Below are 18,832 nucleotides of genomic sequence, written 5' to 3' on the forward strand. Positions count from 1 at the left end.
GAGTTGACACCTGATGATTGTCTAGAAAACTTGTGGAGGTATTTTCATGTGAAAATTTAGAATTTGCAAGGGCAAGCAGTATACATGGGAATCAAGTATATAATCTGCCACTATTTTTGTCCCAGATCTTCACCCACAAATTTAGACAAGAGCTACTCAAAGTGCACTCTTATAGGATGTTTAAAAGAATTATCTTATATGACTGACTTAATCTACTTGGTTTCCAGCCTTGTTCCCTTTATTCTTTTAAACCGTTTTCCCCTGATTCTCTTCACAAACTCGAAGTTTCAAAACTTTGAACTGCAAATGGTCAAGACCATAAGGTCAAAGTTATGAAACTTCGAACATTTTGAATGGAGATTGCCATACAGCATGGAACAGGAAATTTACCTTTTCCTCACTGTATCATGATCTCGGAGCTGGTATACTTATTTATCGGGGGGGGGTACAGGGGGGCTTGCCCCTCAGCAAAAACGTAAAAAAAAATTTATTACAATTTTGAAGTTTCAAAACTTCAATCTTATAGTCTCAAGCATTTGCAGTTCGAAGTTTTGACACTTCAAGCTTGTAAAGTTGATCCTTTTTCCCACAGGTTACCGCCTTTTGTGAAAGATCCCTCCTAAGATTACATTTTTTATCACTCTGTAAATGAATCATGGTCTCTTAACTGAATCCTTTGCTGAAACCTAGTCCATGAAATCAATCCGATCACCTCAACAAGATGATTTTAAATATCTAATTTCTGGATGTCTCTTCACATGACCTAAACTTTATACAGACCCAAACTTAACAGTAATATGGACTAGTAATAGTCTACATTCCTCTGTTTTTAACTTTACTACTACCCAGTTCTGAGCTTACATAACTTCTCTATAAATAACAAAAAGGTCCACTATCTGCCTTTTGCAAAAAACACCATATTGATCAAACCCACAAAAAAGACAATGTTATCTTGCCCACCACCTTCCAGCATTTATATAGTATTCATAGACTGCCAATTTCTATAGGTAGGTAAGTTTTTTCCTCAGGTGACCCAGGGTTTTGCTTTGCATCACCCCCCCCAAAGAAAAAAAGTAGAGAAATGTTTATGCATACAAGAAATTACACAGTATTAATGGCAAATAAACATTTGAATTGCTAATACTTTCTGATCAGGGTCCAACTCCTGCAGTTTCCAATTAGCTATTAGGTCTTTACACTTCTTTTAATTTTTTAATTGCTTTTTGCCTCAGTACCTGCTGACCATCCAGCCTTCCCCACAACTGGATAACATTTATTTGTTCTCTTACCCAGGGATTTCATCCAGAATAATAGTGCCAGAGGTTTAGAAAACATCAGTGTTTAGAGAGCAATGAGAATGTTTTGTGCCTTCTTTGGCATCCAGGCTATAATGGTATTTTGGATCAGCTTAACCCTTGTATTGGGCAGGAGGATGCATGATTTGCATCACTGTGGAGTCCCACAATGCCTTTTCTATGTGACTGCATGCTCCTGCATGCATACTTTGAAGACTACCACTCATCAGTGGTTTGGAGGGCCTAATGCCCACTCTAAGGCTGCATATTTACATCTTAACTGCCTCCTCCAACAGAATTTATGCAGTACACATCCAGATCCACCATCCTATCTCTTCAGGATGGGCAAATCCATCCTCCCTTGTCAGGTCCATCACTCACCAAAGTCACTAATTGATTCCAAGTCCAATTCCAGTTGACATACACAAAATTTCAGCAACTGAAAACATCTTTTCTATTACAAAGTTACTCTTTGGTAGCTCATTTAAAAAGATCTCTTCAATATACTTCATATCTGCCTGCTGAAAAGAGCCAAATAAAAAGGAATACTTGTCTCCATGGTCAATCTCCAGACCAAGGCAAGACAAAATCTGGCCTGTGTAAGCTCCTGACATTATCCATTTTAGAACTTGAAGAAAGAATAAGAGGAGATGCAGGGTCTTTTTCTTTTTTCCTGTAAACAGAGTCCCTGAAGTAGGTGACTTAGTGGGAGGTGCTGTAGCTTTGGTTATCTTCTGCAGCAAAGAAAAGTAATCCTGGGCAAATACTTTATAGTTTACAGAGGCCACAGCAGAATCTCTGAATGCACAACGGACTAATTCTGTCACGGGAATTCCAGTACTGGATTTCTGCTTATACAACAGAATGAGAAATGCATGTCCCAACCACAGCTGCTAGTAAATCATTGAGCAAATAGGCAGCAGAAACACTGTTAGTTTCTGTAGCTGAAATCAGAATAAGTTCAGACTTAGGTCCCACTCTGGACATCTGGGGAAAGATAGCCAGGTGTGAGATACCATTTTCTCTACCAGAAATATTATATAACCTAACAGGCGTTAAGGCAGCTTGCCCAAATTCTACTTCCTCTACCTCCCGAAGGCTGAGAGATGGTAGGGAGAACAAGGGAGACAGAGCAGCCTTTCATATACAGTGTACATGTGACTGAACAAAACTCTAGCAGTAAGGGGGGTGGCAGTCTCAATGGCATAAACATGGATTTCTTGGTCAGTAACATCTGCCCTGTACAGCACCCAATGTATGCTTCAAAGTTTCTCCCTTTTCTTTCTTTCTTTCTTTCTTTTTTTTGATTTTTCCGACAGGAAGTTTCTGTGTTGTATCTTTCCTTGGGAAGATTTGCTTTATAAAGAACATGTTTAATATTAGCCACTTGTTTGGGATGAAAAAGGTACAAAGAACATACATACAGTGCCATAGTCTACTCTGCAAATTTTTTAACTTAGTACATCCTACACAATTATCTCTGTTACGATGCTCTCCAAATTATAAAATACATTGAAAATGCTGACCTTTTGAAGGTATCCAGTGCTCACAAGAGCAACTATTGGTAATTTTATATTGGGGCATCATTACAAATGGTACAAAATCATCCACAATATTTCAATATACTAATAAAATGAAGCAAGTTTTACTTAGACTGATGCATTAAAACTGTAGAGGAATTTGTGAAACAGAATGGGTTGACCATTCATCTCATGAGTCAAACAAGAAGCGAGAAGCAAGGAAATACATAGCTGGATTCCCCCCAAAAGGTGAAAGCACAAGATTACATTTGCACATCCCTCAGGGGACATTAGATTGCTGAAAAGATATGTCAGGGGACTGATATCCACCTTTAGCTATTTTTGATTCATATTATGAATCTGTGCAGGAATGACCCATATGTTAAGCATTTACTTTTAGTACTGTCAGCAAGATTACCACTAAAGCAGAAGATGCAACTGTGTTCAGTTACCTAGAACCAAATGAAGCCAAGAAGGTCACCCACATATAACATTACAGTGGTCAACAAGCTATTCTCATTTAAGAAAAGCATATAACTCATTTACAGAAAGTAGTCCTTTTCTTTGTCCAGAGTCAAATACTGTTCTGTTTTTAATGCGAGGAAAATGGTATTACTTTTTCTTCAGACTCCTTTGATAAAATTCAGGATATGAATAATGCAAGGACAGTAGTCAGATGCTATCTTGCTCTTCCAAAAAAAAAAAAAAAACTTTAGCAACACCTTAATTTACTTCCCTGTAGTTACATTAAACCTATAATAAAGCATGCATACTTGGATAGTGACATCAAATAAGAGACAGTAAACACAAATCTCATTTTCATTGATTGTCATGATGTTCTTTCCATCCTTATTTCAAGAGGAAATCTGAACTATATCAAACTATGAAGAGCAACCAAGGCGTACTTAGAATAAAGCATTTGAATGTAACAGATAAAAAGTGATCATGGCTTTAATGCAAACAAAAATAATATTAACTGTAAGGTAGTCATGAGTGTCTGTGCGTCTTTGTATGTATAACTACCAATGAAATCAAATGTGATGAGGAGGGAGAAAGCTTTCCTAAAACTGTTGCAAACAATGGTACTTATGGGAAGTGGTCCTGTAGTTCACAGATGACCATTATGGAAAAGTCTGCTGTAGTATACTGACACCAGGTAGATGAACATTCTATTTACTTTATATGTCCTCATATGAGATATCTCTAGCTACATTTTTGTAAAACAATGGCTAAGTAAATTTTATTAAAGGGGGAGGGCTGTATCTGCTCTCTTCTTTCAACATTTCCCTCCTTCCCTTATGTGTACCTTTTTGTTCACTAGGTGGTGTACACCTTATTGATACTTATCTCACTGCAATATGTGGACAAACGATGATTGCAGGATTGCGTGTGAGACTTGATCTCTCATATGGTAATACAAAAGTGCTACCGCCCCACCAGTATGCTGGTGAGGATACAGTGATATGGTAATCACTGAATAATCTTTGGTCAGCAGTTAGAAAGCTTTTAAATACAATATTACACTCAAAACATACATTGCAGCCCTTCTAACTCAGAGGGATCTTGGTGCTTTTCTAAACGTCTGGCTCACCCAGAGCTATGTGAGAGTGCATCATTCCTGAGAAGTCCACAATGGCTATCTACCTATGTAGTTATCATGAACAGCATGCTGTGTTTACAAGAAGTGCAGCTAATTGACCAGAAGCCTCAACATCCCTAGCAACAGTTGTATATTATGTCTTTCCATTACCAGAGGAGTTTAAGACTTTCTATAGGTAAGTACAGCTACTAGCTTCCACTAAAACACTACCACTAATCACATTAGCTATTCAGAATAATTAGTTTCTGCTCTCTGTGAACATTTCTTCTATAAAGAGTTATTTCTGAAAGTTTGGTTCAAAAATATGGAGTCAGATAAATCAAATCAATTTGAATACAGTCACAAATAGACCTGCTCTGTACATGACCTCTCTGATTTAAACTTAAAAAATAAGGGCTGCTTTTGTCTTAACATGAAAAAAGCACAAGTAAAAAAGTGACAGTAACTTAGATTTGTGTGACTCTCAAAATGTATGTAAAGGACAAATCAGTATATTAATACTAATGATTAATACACAATGAGCCTACCTACACCTGCAATATGTGTGAAAACTGGGTAATAAAGCTAACTAAAAGAAACTTCTGGAAACTTCCAGTGATCAGACAATACAGTTAAAAGGTTATGTATCAATTCTAATAGGCACAGCCAACAGATTGTGACTTTGCAGCCAGCATGTGGGCTAACAACTAAAAAAAAAAAAAAAAAAAAAAACTTCTGTTAGTGTTCTTCAAGTTACACATTTCATTCCTTCATCTGATCTCCTTTACATTAGGCAGCTCAAATGTTAGAAACATTCCACATCTTAGCAGCTGCTGAAATGCAGTCTGATGCTGCCAAATAATCCCTGAATCCATGGGAATGTCTGATTCACTCTGGGATTCAAGGAGCTCATTCCATCTAGGTAGCTACACAACTTCTATGTGTAGTCTAAATATACTCAGATTTCTGTTTTCAGTTAGTTAAAAAAAATCCAGATTTTTAAAAGATCCTTCTAAATAAGAAGTTTGTACTCAAATGTTTAAATAATGTTATTTAAGTATGTGTGAGTTAATAAAGGAAGTGAAAGTTACAACAAAACATGATAGCTTGTTAAAAGTCACATGCGCAGTTCTAGAATTTTTTTTTTTGCCAAGCCTCAGTCTGTTTGAGTTTCTGAATGTGAATGTTGAACACCACATAATGTTGGAGGGTAAAGTCTGTCCAGTTTACAGTTAAGGCGAGTCAGATTGTCATTTAGCTGTCTAAAAACTGATACAATGCTATCCATTTTATCACAGAGCATTCTGTTTCCCCTGTTATAGACATGTAGAAATTCTCTGACTGACACATCCATTGTGTCCTCCCGAGCGAAGCTGCTCCTTGGCCTCTTTCCATCAAAATGAAATGCAGATGGCTGCTCAAATGATGAATTGTAGGGAGAAGTTCCTTGCCGAGTAGACTCCACAGATGAATCACTAAAGCTGGATTCATCATTGTCTGTGGAAAAAGAAAGACGACATTATGATAAAACAACTCAGAAATAGTTAACTTTCAGTAGTAATATGGCTAAAACAAATAGTGTTAAATGCCGCTAACCTCTTTTAACTTTAGATAGACTTATATATGAACTCTTCATACATAGTAACTCCATTATTGTGGTAGACTACCTACCTATCAATTGACTGGAGTACCTAAACCTATGACACAGGATATGAACAGTAGTTTCTAGATCTAAAAATTCAATAGACAAAATATCAAAATATTCTTGACCTAGTACTTACAAATGTAGTGTCAAGATGTACAACTCCATTTGTAGCTCCTTCTCAAATTAAGTCAGACCATAAGCTAGTAATATTTTCCCTCAAACTATCTAAATCCCCTGAAGCAAATACAACAGAATTCACAGGATTCAAATGCACAAATATCCTCAAATTATATAATGAAGTCTCAAAACTCACTTGTATCATCATCCCAGACATCACTTCAGCAAATAAATTTGCAAAGGAATCTTATACCCACATAAATAATCATATAGAATTGACAGTCCCATCTAGATCCATACTCAATGAGAAATTTAAAAGCAAACCACACTAATTGTCCACTGACATAAATAAGATCAACAATAAAAGTGGAAAAATAATTTGAGTTTACAACAGATCTAAAGACTCCCAAGGTAAGGAGATACTAGGAATGTGACTAAGAATGTGAAAAAGACTATTAATTCTACTAAAACAGCCCATGACCCGAGGCTGGCTCCTGAAGCCAAGGACAACTGCATATTCTTCTTAGTTATGCTGAAAAACTGAGAAATGCACTAAACAATGCACATAACTCATACTAAATGACAAAATGTACACAGATCTGGTGGACACTGCCAATATGCTAGCAAATAAATATTGTGCAAATTTCACTTCTAAAATAACTATACTAAGGCTTACGATTCCTGTATCTCTCAACCTCCCCAATCATTACTAAAGAACATATACTTTCTTTGTGGGACCTGCTAACATACTAATCTGTTAAATAGCACTAAACATGCCCTGACTGATCCTCTTCATAAGTTATTTAACCTGACTGTGGTGATAAGGCTCAGTCCCAGACATATGGTGTACAGCACTGGTGATGCCTTTTCATAAACTGACCCCAGAAATGACAGGCCCATCAGCATGATGAGTGTCATTTGTCAGGCTAAGGAACACATTATAACAGATTTGATTATAGACATTAATCAGGGTATATCATCAGCAATTTAGGTTTGTAAAAGGTAGATCTTGTCTAATGAACCTGAGAAACTTCTTTGAAAAGGTAACACAGGCTGTTGACAGCAGTCATACTGTACATACAAGCCTACTTTGATTTGGTCAAGACATTTGACACCATCCCAATGATAGCATAATTAATGAACTAAATGTGTTACAAGTAGACCTCTATGTTGTAAGATGGACAGATATTTGACTAAAAGACAGAACCCACATGGCATGTGTGACAGAGGCAGCATCAGAGAACATGTAGGTGAGCAGTGGTGTCCTGCAGGCCTAGACGCTGGGACAGCTTTTGTTTGGTAATTATTTTTCTGAGCTATAGACTAAAAATAAAGTCCTGTGGTGAACCAAATTTGTGGAAGATTGTAAACTGGGAGTCATTGTTAAATCCCCCTCTGACCATAAACCTGCCAGTGGGAATTTATACTTATAAATGCCAAGCGTGTTGAACATGGGCTGAAATTAAATGCTAAAAAATGCAAAACTGTCACATTTGGCAGACAAACCATCTCCACTTCAAAACAAAATTGCAGTTAGAAATCTGGGACTCTGGGTTGATAATTCCCTCTCCTTTGATCACCACATAGCAACAGTCATTAGGAAAGTGTTCTCTTTGGCACAGCTGACTGCCAAGGAAATATCCAGATGTAAAGATGTTACCGCCCCCTTGGATTTAGCACTGATCAGACCAGTCATAGACTACATTGCCCCCTTTGTGAAGTACCAAACAGAATTTCTAAGTTACCACAAAAAACTAGAAATACTGTCCCAGTTTTCTATGTCTTATAAGCTCCTCAGAGGAGACCTCTGCCTTGCCTTCCTAGCAGTCAGGGAACCAGTAGTCTAGGATCTCTTGCACCTTCATAAATCAAACATTCCCAAAATACCAGAATAGAGGATCTACACATGCTTCAGCAGATCAGTAAAACAGGGTAGAGAAACAGATTCATTGTTCAGCATCTCCCTTACCTCGGGAATGGACTCCCCCTTCAGATAAAGCAGTGTGATGGACTTTGCTTCATATGGCATCTGGACAATTGGATGAGTATTCATAAATTCATCTTAGGCTCAACTGGTCTAGCCCTTCTTGAGAAGGATAATGCAGTCTAGGGTGGGTGCTAGCAAGGCATAATAGTCGTAAGATTCAGTGGCCACAAACTTCCTGTGATTTCCATATCTGTTAACTCAATTTTTTTCCTTCGTATCTTTGTTTTCTGAGCTATTTTAATGCATCAAAATCACTCTTTAAGAGTCTTTAAAAGTTTTTATATGTTTTCACAAAATGGCCATTATGGGGCCTGCCACACTGATGTAATCTTGTTTTACTGTTTTTATGTCCCTCTTATAGGAGTCGTGCTAGACATAAGGAAATGGTGTTATCTTTCCATCACATTGACATATAGTGGAAATAGTGTGAATCATTGCTATCTTACAGACCTTATGTGGCAAGACTGTTGATATTTTTCTCCTGTATGACCATCACACACATTTCTCTCACAGCTCATTTGAAACTATTCACATCAGTTATACAGCTCCAGCCAAAGAAAATAATTAAACTGCAGGTTTTTGTAAGGATTGCCAGTTTGCAGTCTTAGAAGGAGCATTGACAGACCCTCTCGCACATCCTTCCTCAGGTGTCAAAATTAAAAGGGCAATCCAAGAGCTATTAACTGACATGTCAAAGAACTGGTTCTGCTCTTTACCAGTGTCTTCAATAGGAAGGCTTTTTTTAAATCCTGAATGCTACAGAAATGTGCTTACTTTTTTATCTAAAATATTTTCTAAACACGGTAGCAAAAAGGTACAACCATCTGTTCTCTAATTTGTATGGTTACGACATTCTTTTAAAGTGAGGCATAAATGTTTTCAAACACTAGTTTCTCACTTGTGTTGCACCCTTTGATTTGTTATACTACAGCATACTTTGATTTATTACACTACAGCATACGAACACTTTGTCAAAACCATAATTCTTGAACATGACAAATTAGTAGCTTTGTGTGTTGTTTGCAAAACTAAAACACCACTTTCTTTTAACTGTTGCAGTGATAGAAAATATTGCATCTTACAACTGAATCATTATACAAAAATGTGGTCAATTATTAGAGTTGCCTCCTTTTTTGGATGACCAAGGTGGGCCATTCTTACTGAATCTTGAGATTTTGCAGGACAAACCATAACTTCAAAACAATGAAAAATACTGTTGTCTTATTACCAAAATAAAGACTCTGTGATGTGCAATGTTGGCTGTTTTTCCTATTTTGTATGATACTAAGGTGATTTAAATGTTGTTTTAAAGTTTTCTGTAAAATTTTTAAAAAGTTAGAAAATATTTCCATCACACACATGCAGAACTGTCAAAATCAGGACAGCCTTGCAGAAAGAAAGGTGGTAGCCCTATCCCAGCAGGGAACAACAGTACTTTGCATTTTTGTAATAGCAGTTGCTGCTATTGGTGAGACTTGTTACCTATGTAGTACCCAACAGGAAAAACTACAGATTTTTGTGTCTGTGATAGGGCATGCAGGTTGAAACAAATGTTTCTGCCAAAGCACATGAGAAGTTGAGCTCAATAAAAAGGTGGGTGGGCTTTCCCTTCCTTTGATTCTAAGGCAAGGAAGTGAAAGTTTTATAAAGTACAAGCAGGTTTCTAATAACTAAACCATACTCCAGTGAGAAACAAAAACTAAGGATTGAGTTAAACTGTAGGATAGGGTAGAGATTTCCTTTGACTCAGTTTTACTTGAAATATAATATTTTTATTGATGACCAACAACCATACATTCAAGAAAATTATAACGTTTCAACTTTAACTCTACAAACAACAGCCCACTTCATATTTTAAAATGATATATTACTTACAGCTTCCAAAAATAATTTCACAGTTTCTTCTATAGGACTGTAATGTCCCCTCTCTGGGCCAGTAATCAAGGAGCCTGAATTCTCACCACCGACCCTGGAGAGAGATGTTCATTTGGAATACAAATGGATACACACAGTATTTACAGATTCAGACCTCTCTGCATCAAGCACAATTTCACTTAAGAGCACACAGGGAACACACCCAGCCAAAGTCTGGATTTCTCTATATCTGTCTCCCTCCAGGTTTCCAATAAGACTCCCCACTGGTACAACTGTAGGGTTAAGGTCCTTAGCTGAGTGTCCAAGCCAAGTCCGTGCAACATGTAGCTGACACAAAACACTGTGAGATTTGAATCTTCACACACACACACACACACACACACACACACACACACACACACACACACACACACACACACACACACACACACACACACCTGTGAAAGGCTGGCACAGATTTACCTGCTGTGCCCCTTCTGCCCAGAGTACAAGGTAGTTATCACTGCCGCCAGACACTCCACAATCAGCTACTCTAAGGTCCTTAACAAAGGGTGTCCAATTATACTGTGTAATATTAATACAAATGTTAGTAGTTGCCCAAGAGAGCTAGGCCTTCTGGAGTGGCCCACACAGTGTCACCAAATAAATGCAATCACTCTCAAAGGATAAACACTTTCTAAAATGACCATCCACAACAAACATTTTAAATATATTTAATAATAAATAATGAAAGAACATGAAAATACTTAATATATATTTACAGTAAACCCCAGAGTTCAAATCAGAGGAAATATTGAAAATAACACTGATGGACAGACTCAGACAAATAAAGAAAAACAATATCTAAACTAAGCTTCACTATATTTTCCAAACTGAATCTAGGAGAATTACTAGTCCCTAGTTACTTAATATGGCAAGGCATATGATGTGGTGAATGGTCCTTCTTGTTGTCAGGCCCAAGACAGAATACTCAATACTGAGAGATTTCTCTTTGTAATATCTAAAATTTCCAAGATGGCTGGCAGAATGACTTCATCTGATCACCTGACTCTAGGTTTCCATGCTATTCCCCTTTGAAGCTTGAGATAGGATGTTAGCATAGATGTGATAAGATGCATATCTAAAGTTTTGCTAATGTTATGGCAGTGCCTGGGGCTTCCCTCATTTGACTGAGCTAATGAACAAAGCCTTCTTCCAGACATGCTGTCTCTGGTCCTATTCAGAGCTGTGAGATAAGCACTTCCATGGCCCAACAGGTGGTCCAAAGTAAGAAGTAAGCTAGATGTTTAACCCCTCCTCTTCCAGTGTCCTTTACTAACATATACACATGCAGTCCTACATGTATATTCCTTCTCTTTCCGGCAGGACCCACCGTTGATACATTTCTTAACACCAGCAACTTTATAAACACATTTTGATTTTCAAATGCCATACAGTTCTAACACTTTTGTAACATAAGCATCTGTACAAATCAGTGTGCTGTTCAAATGCCACACAGTTCTAATACACTTGTAACAGAAGCATCTTGTATAAATCAGTTTGATGTTCAAAGGACATATCATTCTTTACAGAACTCCAGCTGGCTATGCTGGCACTAATCCATATCATCACAGGGACATTGGTTTTATTTATTATTTTAGCACCCTATCATACCTACAATTCCAAATGCTCCTCTGTAGCTGCAGTAGAAACAAATATCTGCAAACCTACTCACCCCTTTGTAAAGCACCTTGGGTAATGTGTCAGGTTTGGTCCATTCAAATCTACTAATTTGAAGTTTAATTAATGTTATTCTTTCCCAGACTTAATAGTCAATAGCTTTTCTAGCCATTAATGTTATTCTTTCCCAGACTTAATAGTCAATAGCTTTTCTAGCCAAGACTCATTTGTTTTCTATAACAAATTTTACATTTGTAATATCCTCCCATTAGCATATTTCCAAACCCTTCTGAGTCTTCCCTTTTAGTTTGCACTTGGGCCTTGTTTTCCCTTCCATCCATTCTACCCTCCTGTTAGTTTCACCTTCATATATTTTTAATTACATCTGCTTGTATCATAAAAGTAGAAGCACACCCAATAACTGAAAAAAAACATATGTCTTTCAGCATACCTTGAACTTTCTCGCATTACTAATATCTCTTTATCATAAGTGGTTATCATTATCTTCTGTGTTAGATCCCAAAATGTGATCAAAGGGGTCTGCCATGCTGCATGATTTTGTTTTACAGTCAATACTTTCACATCCCTGATGTCATTTTGGAGGGAGAGAAAGAAAAGTATTTCAAGAGGATCATTTACTGTGGTTCTCTCCTTCCATCTGCTTACAACAGTACTGTGACTGCCTACATTGACTGTCAACATCAAACCACACTTTTCATTACTTTGCTTCACTTGATTTGTATTAATGGCCATCTCTGAGACAGCATTTTAAGGACTGGTTGAATGGCAATCTTGAAAGCATTGTTCATGTTCAAGTGTCAGAAATCTAACTCCTGTGATTAATAGGTGTTATGTGGGCTGAACTAGTTTGTTGCATTCACAGTTTTCAATAGTCTAGCTAGAATTAGAGTATTTGATGTTACTCTTTAATTCTCCAACTCAATGACTTGTCTCAATCAAATACTGTATATGATGCAAAGATACTGTAACAAAAGACCAGAAGAAAATGTGCACTTTTACAGAAAATACAGTGAAGAAAAAATGCAAAATCATACATTGACAGAAAATCAGGACAGGAAGATGAATATATTTTCTTTGTCTGTGGCACTCAGAGTTTGATTAAAGGGAAATATATCTAATTTGCAATGAGAAAAAAAATAAAGTGAGAGTGGAGTTTTCTTGTTCATGTTTATTTGAAAACTAAATCTGAAAGCCTTGCCTTTGTTCAGATTCCTAACTGCAGCGCCAGGCTACACCATTTATTTGAGGTGTGCTGCTAGCAATCTGTAAATGATAAGGCACATTTAAATGCTAATGTTTAACAGCCATTGTTTTCTTAATGGCTGTACATTTGGAATAAGTAAAATAACCTAATTACTCTGCCCACCTAGCCTTCACGATGTTAACAGACAAGACAAAGATAGCAAAGAAAGGCAAACAGAAATCAGTTCAGAGATAAAGCAAATGGGATAATTATTAAGTGATGCTTTTTTCTGTATGGAGCATTTTTAGTAATGGATTACAAGAAAGGAAGATCACTTTTTGGAAAGAAAAACTTGACATTTGGGTGGATTTCTCCTGTAAAAATAAAACATACTGAATGGAGTAGCTATTTTTTTAGGTGTGACAAAGCTCAGGAAGCCAGTTGCTACTATTCTTTTCAAACTACCTTTTATTTATGACTCCTTAGAGTTCATAGATGACGTTTACAATATTTACTGTAATTCGTCCAGGCTCCTGCATTTCTTTCAGAAGTTTTTTGGCATGTACATAATTTAGCAGACAGGCAAAGGTGGTTTTACAGTCATTAGCTTGGATCATCCAAGCTTGTGCTACAGTTGCCTGAGTATAACAACTGGAATTGGCAGGTGATCCTTTGGGTCTATATCAGAACATCGAAGTATTAAAACTTTGAATGTTCTGATATCGAACACTATTCAGCGAACGCTAAGAATAGTGAAGTTGCAGAACAGCGAATTCTTTCCTCGGGAAAGAATTTGGTTGGCCGTTTCTGTGGCTTCGCTATTCTTAGTCTGTGGAGGAAACTTGTGGTGGAAAGTTACGGTTGGGTTCAGGTAAGTGTGCGATTGTTTGTATGTTTTCCCCTAGGGGCGGGTTAAGTGAGTTAGGGTTAGGGCGCGGGTTAGGTGTGTGTGCGATAGTGAAAGACGTTAGGGTTAGGAGCGGTTTAAGTGAGTTAGGGTTAGGGCACGGGTTAGGTGAGTGAGCGATAGTGACGGACCTTAGGGTTAGGGTTTGGGTTAAGGTAAGTGGGTAGATAGTAGTGTATGTTTAGTTTAGTGTAGCTATAGATGTAGGAATTTAAGTGTATGTGTGTGGTTGCGGTTTGTTTGATATGCTTGTGTTGTGTGTATGTGTTTCGGAGCAGCAAATTTTTCCATGGGAAAAAATTCGCTGTTCTGAATGTTCGATATTTTCATGTTTAGATGTTTTGGGGCCGATGGCAGCCACGGTGGTGCAGCTGTTAGTGTTGCCGCCTCACAGCAAGAGGTTCTCCAGTTCGATTCTCGGCTGGGGTGCCTTCTGTGCGGAGTCTGCATGCCCTCCCTGTGGTTGCATGGGTTTCCTCCGGGTGCTCCGGTTTCCTCCCAAAGACATGCAGTAGGTGGACTGGACACTCTAAATTGGCCCTAGGTGTGAGTGTGTGCATGTGTGTGCCTTCTGTGGAAGGTTGGGCGCTGGGCTGGCAACTCAACACCGTAAAACTCCACTGCCAATCATGAGCGGACAGATGATCCGCTGTGGCGACCCCTGACCGGGAAAAGCCGAAAGAAGAAGAAGATGTTTTGGGGCCGATGAAATAGCGTTTGCTATTTTCATCTTTCGATAACGTGATATAAACATGATCCTTTCACTATAGATTCAGATATGAGCAAGCTCATAGTCCTCATATGTTAGTGTTTAGTGGCTGTTCTGACTTCAGAGACTGCTAGAGAAACAGAAAGGTTTTACATTGTCTGTTATTATTCAGTCTTTTTTCAACATGCAGAAAACAGTGTGAGAATAATAAAGTAAGGAAGTGTAGAGGTACAGAGAGGCTTGCAAGCCTGCAAATTTTTTTTCATGTTTCTATTGCTTATGTAAAGATAGGTGAAGTAAACATGTTGCATGCACTGAAGCTCATTCTTTGCAAGCTGTTGCTGAGCTACTGGGATAACATATGTCTAGATCCTGCAAAGAATGTTTCAGTTGGCTAACAACTTGTTCTATCGACCTAAAAGGAGGTCAGTGGAGAAAATGAAACATACATCAAATATACAAACAGAACTAATTCACCAACACCAAATATTTATTTTTAGCAATTTACATATTTTACATTACATACAGTATGGGGACTGAAAGTTCACTACTGAAAGTGACCTGGGGGCACATAAACTTGAAACTTTTGAATTATTATCCAGAGTTCATTTTAGAGAATCACAGCAGCACATAATACTGTTAGTCAAGCACTGTTATCTGTGAACATGAAATTTGTTAGTCTGCTTGGCAGCATAAAGGGAAGAAGCCCTGATTACAAACAAGATGATACAGGTTAGAGCATCAGTCCAGGTAATGAAGGAGTTGACTGGAGTTAAAAGAATGATGAGACATATGCTTAATTGTCTCTCTCAGGCTAGGAGGATATGGGTTGTGCTGGGGTGGGCCTAACCTCATTGCTCTTGGTAGAGACAGACTTGGTGGTTGTAAGGTCAGCAGCTAGGCTCCATACAAGAAGCACAAGTATACTTAACTGTGAGCCCTGGAATTTTGAAAAATAAACTATGACTTCAAAAGAATTTCACTGAATGTCAACACCTGATTTAACATTTTTAATGCATTTCTACAACAGGACCTTTACCCCTAGCAAACATACACCCCCAATGCGGAGGGGGGGGGTGGGCTATGCCCCCGCATATCTCTGCTGTTTCTAAATATTAATTCCAAGATCACCATCTCATTGGATAGGGAGAATACTCCGAGATAACACTACCTTGGATTTTGGTATATAATCCTTCTAAGCATTTTAGTCTTCTGAGAATGGCAATTACTGCCCTCAGAAAATAGAATATCAACAGAGAGATTCCAACGACAAAGTGAGGTAGGCTGTGTAACTGAGATGTATATCACTACATAGCTGGGGGTGAATCCCTCCCAATGCTCATATGCATGCATATCAGGCAGCGTCACATAGCACATAAGGTAAAACAAAATCCCTGGGAACAAAAAGAGTAATGAATTGCCAGGTCTCTGCCTCCCAGAACCCACTTTACGATCACCTTGCTTGGTGGTACTCAAAGAGCTGGTAACCCTCAATATGGGGAGGTAAGTGGCTGTGGGACACTGAGAGAACAAGGAGAAGCACCAGACACAGAGCCACAGGTAACAGAAATTGAAGCAAATAAAACAATAAAAGGACATGGGATTTAAATAAGGTCCCAGCTTCATCGGTCAAAGAGATGATCCACTGTTGTCTCCACTCTTTGAAGCCTGACAGTATGGCAACTCCAGATGTTCACTGTATTGAACACTGCAGTAGCCTTAGCTATATGGGTTATATCCTGCAAAGGGTAAAACTGCTGGACAGCTTCCAAAGCTTCAGGGTACTTTCCACATGCCCAAACCTTTAATCAGCTTAATAAACATAGGTTTGGGTGCCAAGCCCTTTAGAGCTTTCATGCCAACAGAGAGAGGGAGGCTGTGCCCTGAAAGGGCAATGCTTGGAACAACAAAATATACATATTCACACCCTGGCATAAACAGCACACCAAAAATTAAGAGGTATGGGGAGAGGGAGCATCTACTGCAACAGTGATCATTTGAACATCTACTGTTATGGTAAGTTTACTCACCCAACTGTACTATGCTTACCATTTTGATCACTGCTGCAGTAGCCTTAGCTATATGGGTAATTACCCTGGCTTACTTTATTTAGGAGGTAGAAGGAGAAAGGTCTACAGTCCCCGGAGAATGGTCCTAGCAAAGCCTGATCTGAATTTGGAGAAGCAATCATGTTTGTAATGCCTTGTAAGCTTATGAATAGAGGATCAAGTTGCTGCTTCTAGAATCCAACCTTTTCCAAAAAGCCATAAATGAATCCAAGGCCCTGATACAGTGGGCCTTAACCCTGCCTGGAACAGTTTTGTTGTAGTGAGTATAACAAAAAGTAATATCTCAAGACAAACATTTGAAAATAGTCTGTTTTGACACAAGTTGTTCCTTCATCTTACCTTCACAAGAAAAGAGTAATTCATCTGAAGATCTGAAAGATTTTGTTCTGTCATGATAGTACCGAGTTGCTTGTGGACATCCAAGGTATGTATTGTCCTTTCTCCCTCATTTTTAAGTTCAGGAAAGAAAACAGGGGGATAGTTTGGCTTAAAGTAAACTTGGATACCACTTTAAGTGTAAAAGAAGGATTAATTCTCAAAGTAACCCCTAACATACAAAGCTATGTCAAACCCAGAGCTGTTGGACTTGCTCCACTTTAAAGAAATCCCAATCCCTCCGAGTACACGCTCTAGGGACCTAAACCTTGTCACCACAATAAACAGAACATGCCGGAGGGATAGATTCCTGTCCCAGAGACTTCCCATACTCTGGAATAAACTACCTATCTATATCAAACAAAGCTCCTCATTAGCACTCTTCAAGAAAAATCTTGATGACTGGATGGGAAATAGGAATTTCACCCCGGGGATCACCTCTGTGGCTCTGCTCGACAGTGGCACAGGAAAATAATTTTCTTGGATGGCAAAAGCCAGGTTATCTTTTTGGCTGGGCTTGTATAGGCCCCAGGGCCGATAGCCTAGTACTTACCTATGAACCTATGAACCCTGTTTCTGTGAAAATGAGAGAGGGATGACTCACCTTAAGAGCTTGCAACTCAGATACTCTTCACGCAGAGGTCAGAGCAATCAGTAAAACAGTTTTGTGTGTCAAGAACCTCAAGTCAGCCAGATTAACTGGTTGGTTCAAATGGGGCAAGTGTTAGATTATCTAACACAAAATTATGATCCCAAAGAGGGGCCACCAGTTTTCTTGTAGGCCTCCTCTTCAAAACCCCTTTCAAAAACATTTTGACATGAGAATGCCTTGAAAGAGGAGAATTTATGGGAAGATATGCTGAAGTTGCTGATAAATGAACCTTGACTGAGGAGTAAGAAAGTTCATAGGATAATCATTAACACAAATATTGTAAAACCAGAGAACAAATAGCTCTGAATGGGTGCTGGTTATATTGTTGGCACCAACTAGAAAACCCTTTCCATTTGCTAGTATATGATTTTCTAGTAATCTTTATTATCTCTTTTAGTACCTGCTGCATGTCCTCAGTAAACAGATGCTTAAAGGAATTAAGACCCAATAATCCAGGCACTCAGTGGAAGCTGACTGGGGTTGGGGTATATCAAAATCATCCCTGATTTTGAGTGAGTAAATACATTCTGTGAGGAAGCTTGTGGTAATTGCCCCTGGCTGCTTCCAAAAGTGGGGAGAACCACAGTCACCAGGTCCAGAAAGGTTCACCAAAATGATTTTGGGGGATTCCCTCTGAATCTTCAGATGTATCCTGGATATCAGTGGAAAGGGTAGAAAAGCATACAGGAGCATTCCTGTCCAAGGAACGGAAAAAGCACCCATCTTCCAGGCCTTCTTGCATGTAGCCCTGAAGTAGAATCTTGTCAGCTGTTTGTTTCAGAGAGGAGGCAAACAGGTCTGCCTGAGGAGCTCACCCACAGATGTATCAAATCTTGGAAGACCTCCTTGATCTAGTTTCCATTAGTGAGGATCTGCCCTTGTCCTGCTCTGCTTGTCTGCCATGCAAATTACCCCCTTAAAAGGTGTGATTTCCTCGCACTGCCATCTGAAACTTTGATGAATAATCTTCACAACTCATTTGTCTAAAGCTATCTGTTGCCAAAGAGAAAAATGCAGATCCAGACTTTCTGGAAGGGAAAAGAGACTGACATGGTGGTGGTGGTAGGGGGGCAAAGTCCCTTAAACAATCCTTCCAACTTATTGGACTATACAAAAACAAAAGAACTCTGGAACGGTGCTGTTATGTATCCAAAAATTTTAATAAAACTCTGCCATAAAAACATACAAACTTCTGAGAGGTAAGCGCTTTCGGGTGTTAACCCTTCATCAGACAAATGT

The 18,832-nt window shown here is 38.5% G+C and overlaps 1 protein-coding gene across 1 annotated transcript in view; it reads right to left on the bottom strand.

The window, feature by feature from the left end:
• Nucleotides 1–2,918: 2,918 nt before the first annotated feature.
• The window catches only part of ZFTA (zinc finger translocation associated), a 460,732-nt gene continuing 444,818 nt past the window's right edge, over nucleotides 2,919–18,832 (bottom strand). The window contains exon 7 of the mRNA XM_044075129.1: nucleotides 2,919–5,891. Within this exon, the coding sequence (XP_043931064.1) occupies nucleotides 5,551–5,891 (341 nt within the window). The 3' untranslated portion in view covers nucleotides 2,919–5,550. The remainder of the gene's footprint in view (nucleotides 5,892–18,832) is intronic.

This window comes from Protopterus annectens, chromosome 6.part0 (genome assembly GCF_019279795.1).
Source record: "Protopterus annectens isolate FY-2018-M chromosome 6.part0, PAN1.0, whole genome shotgun sequence".
NCBI lineage: Eukaryota > Metazoa > Chordata > Ceratodontiformes > Protopteridae > Protopterus > Protopterus annectens.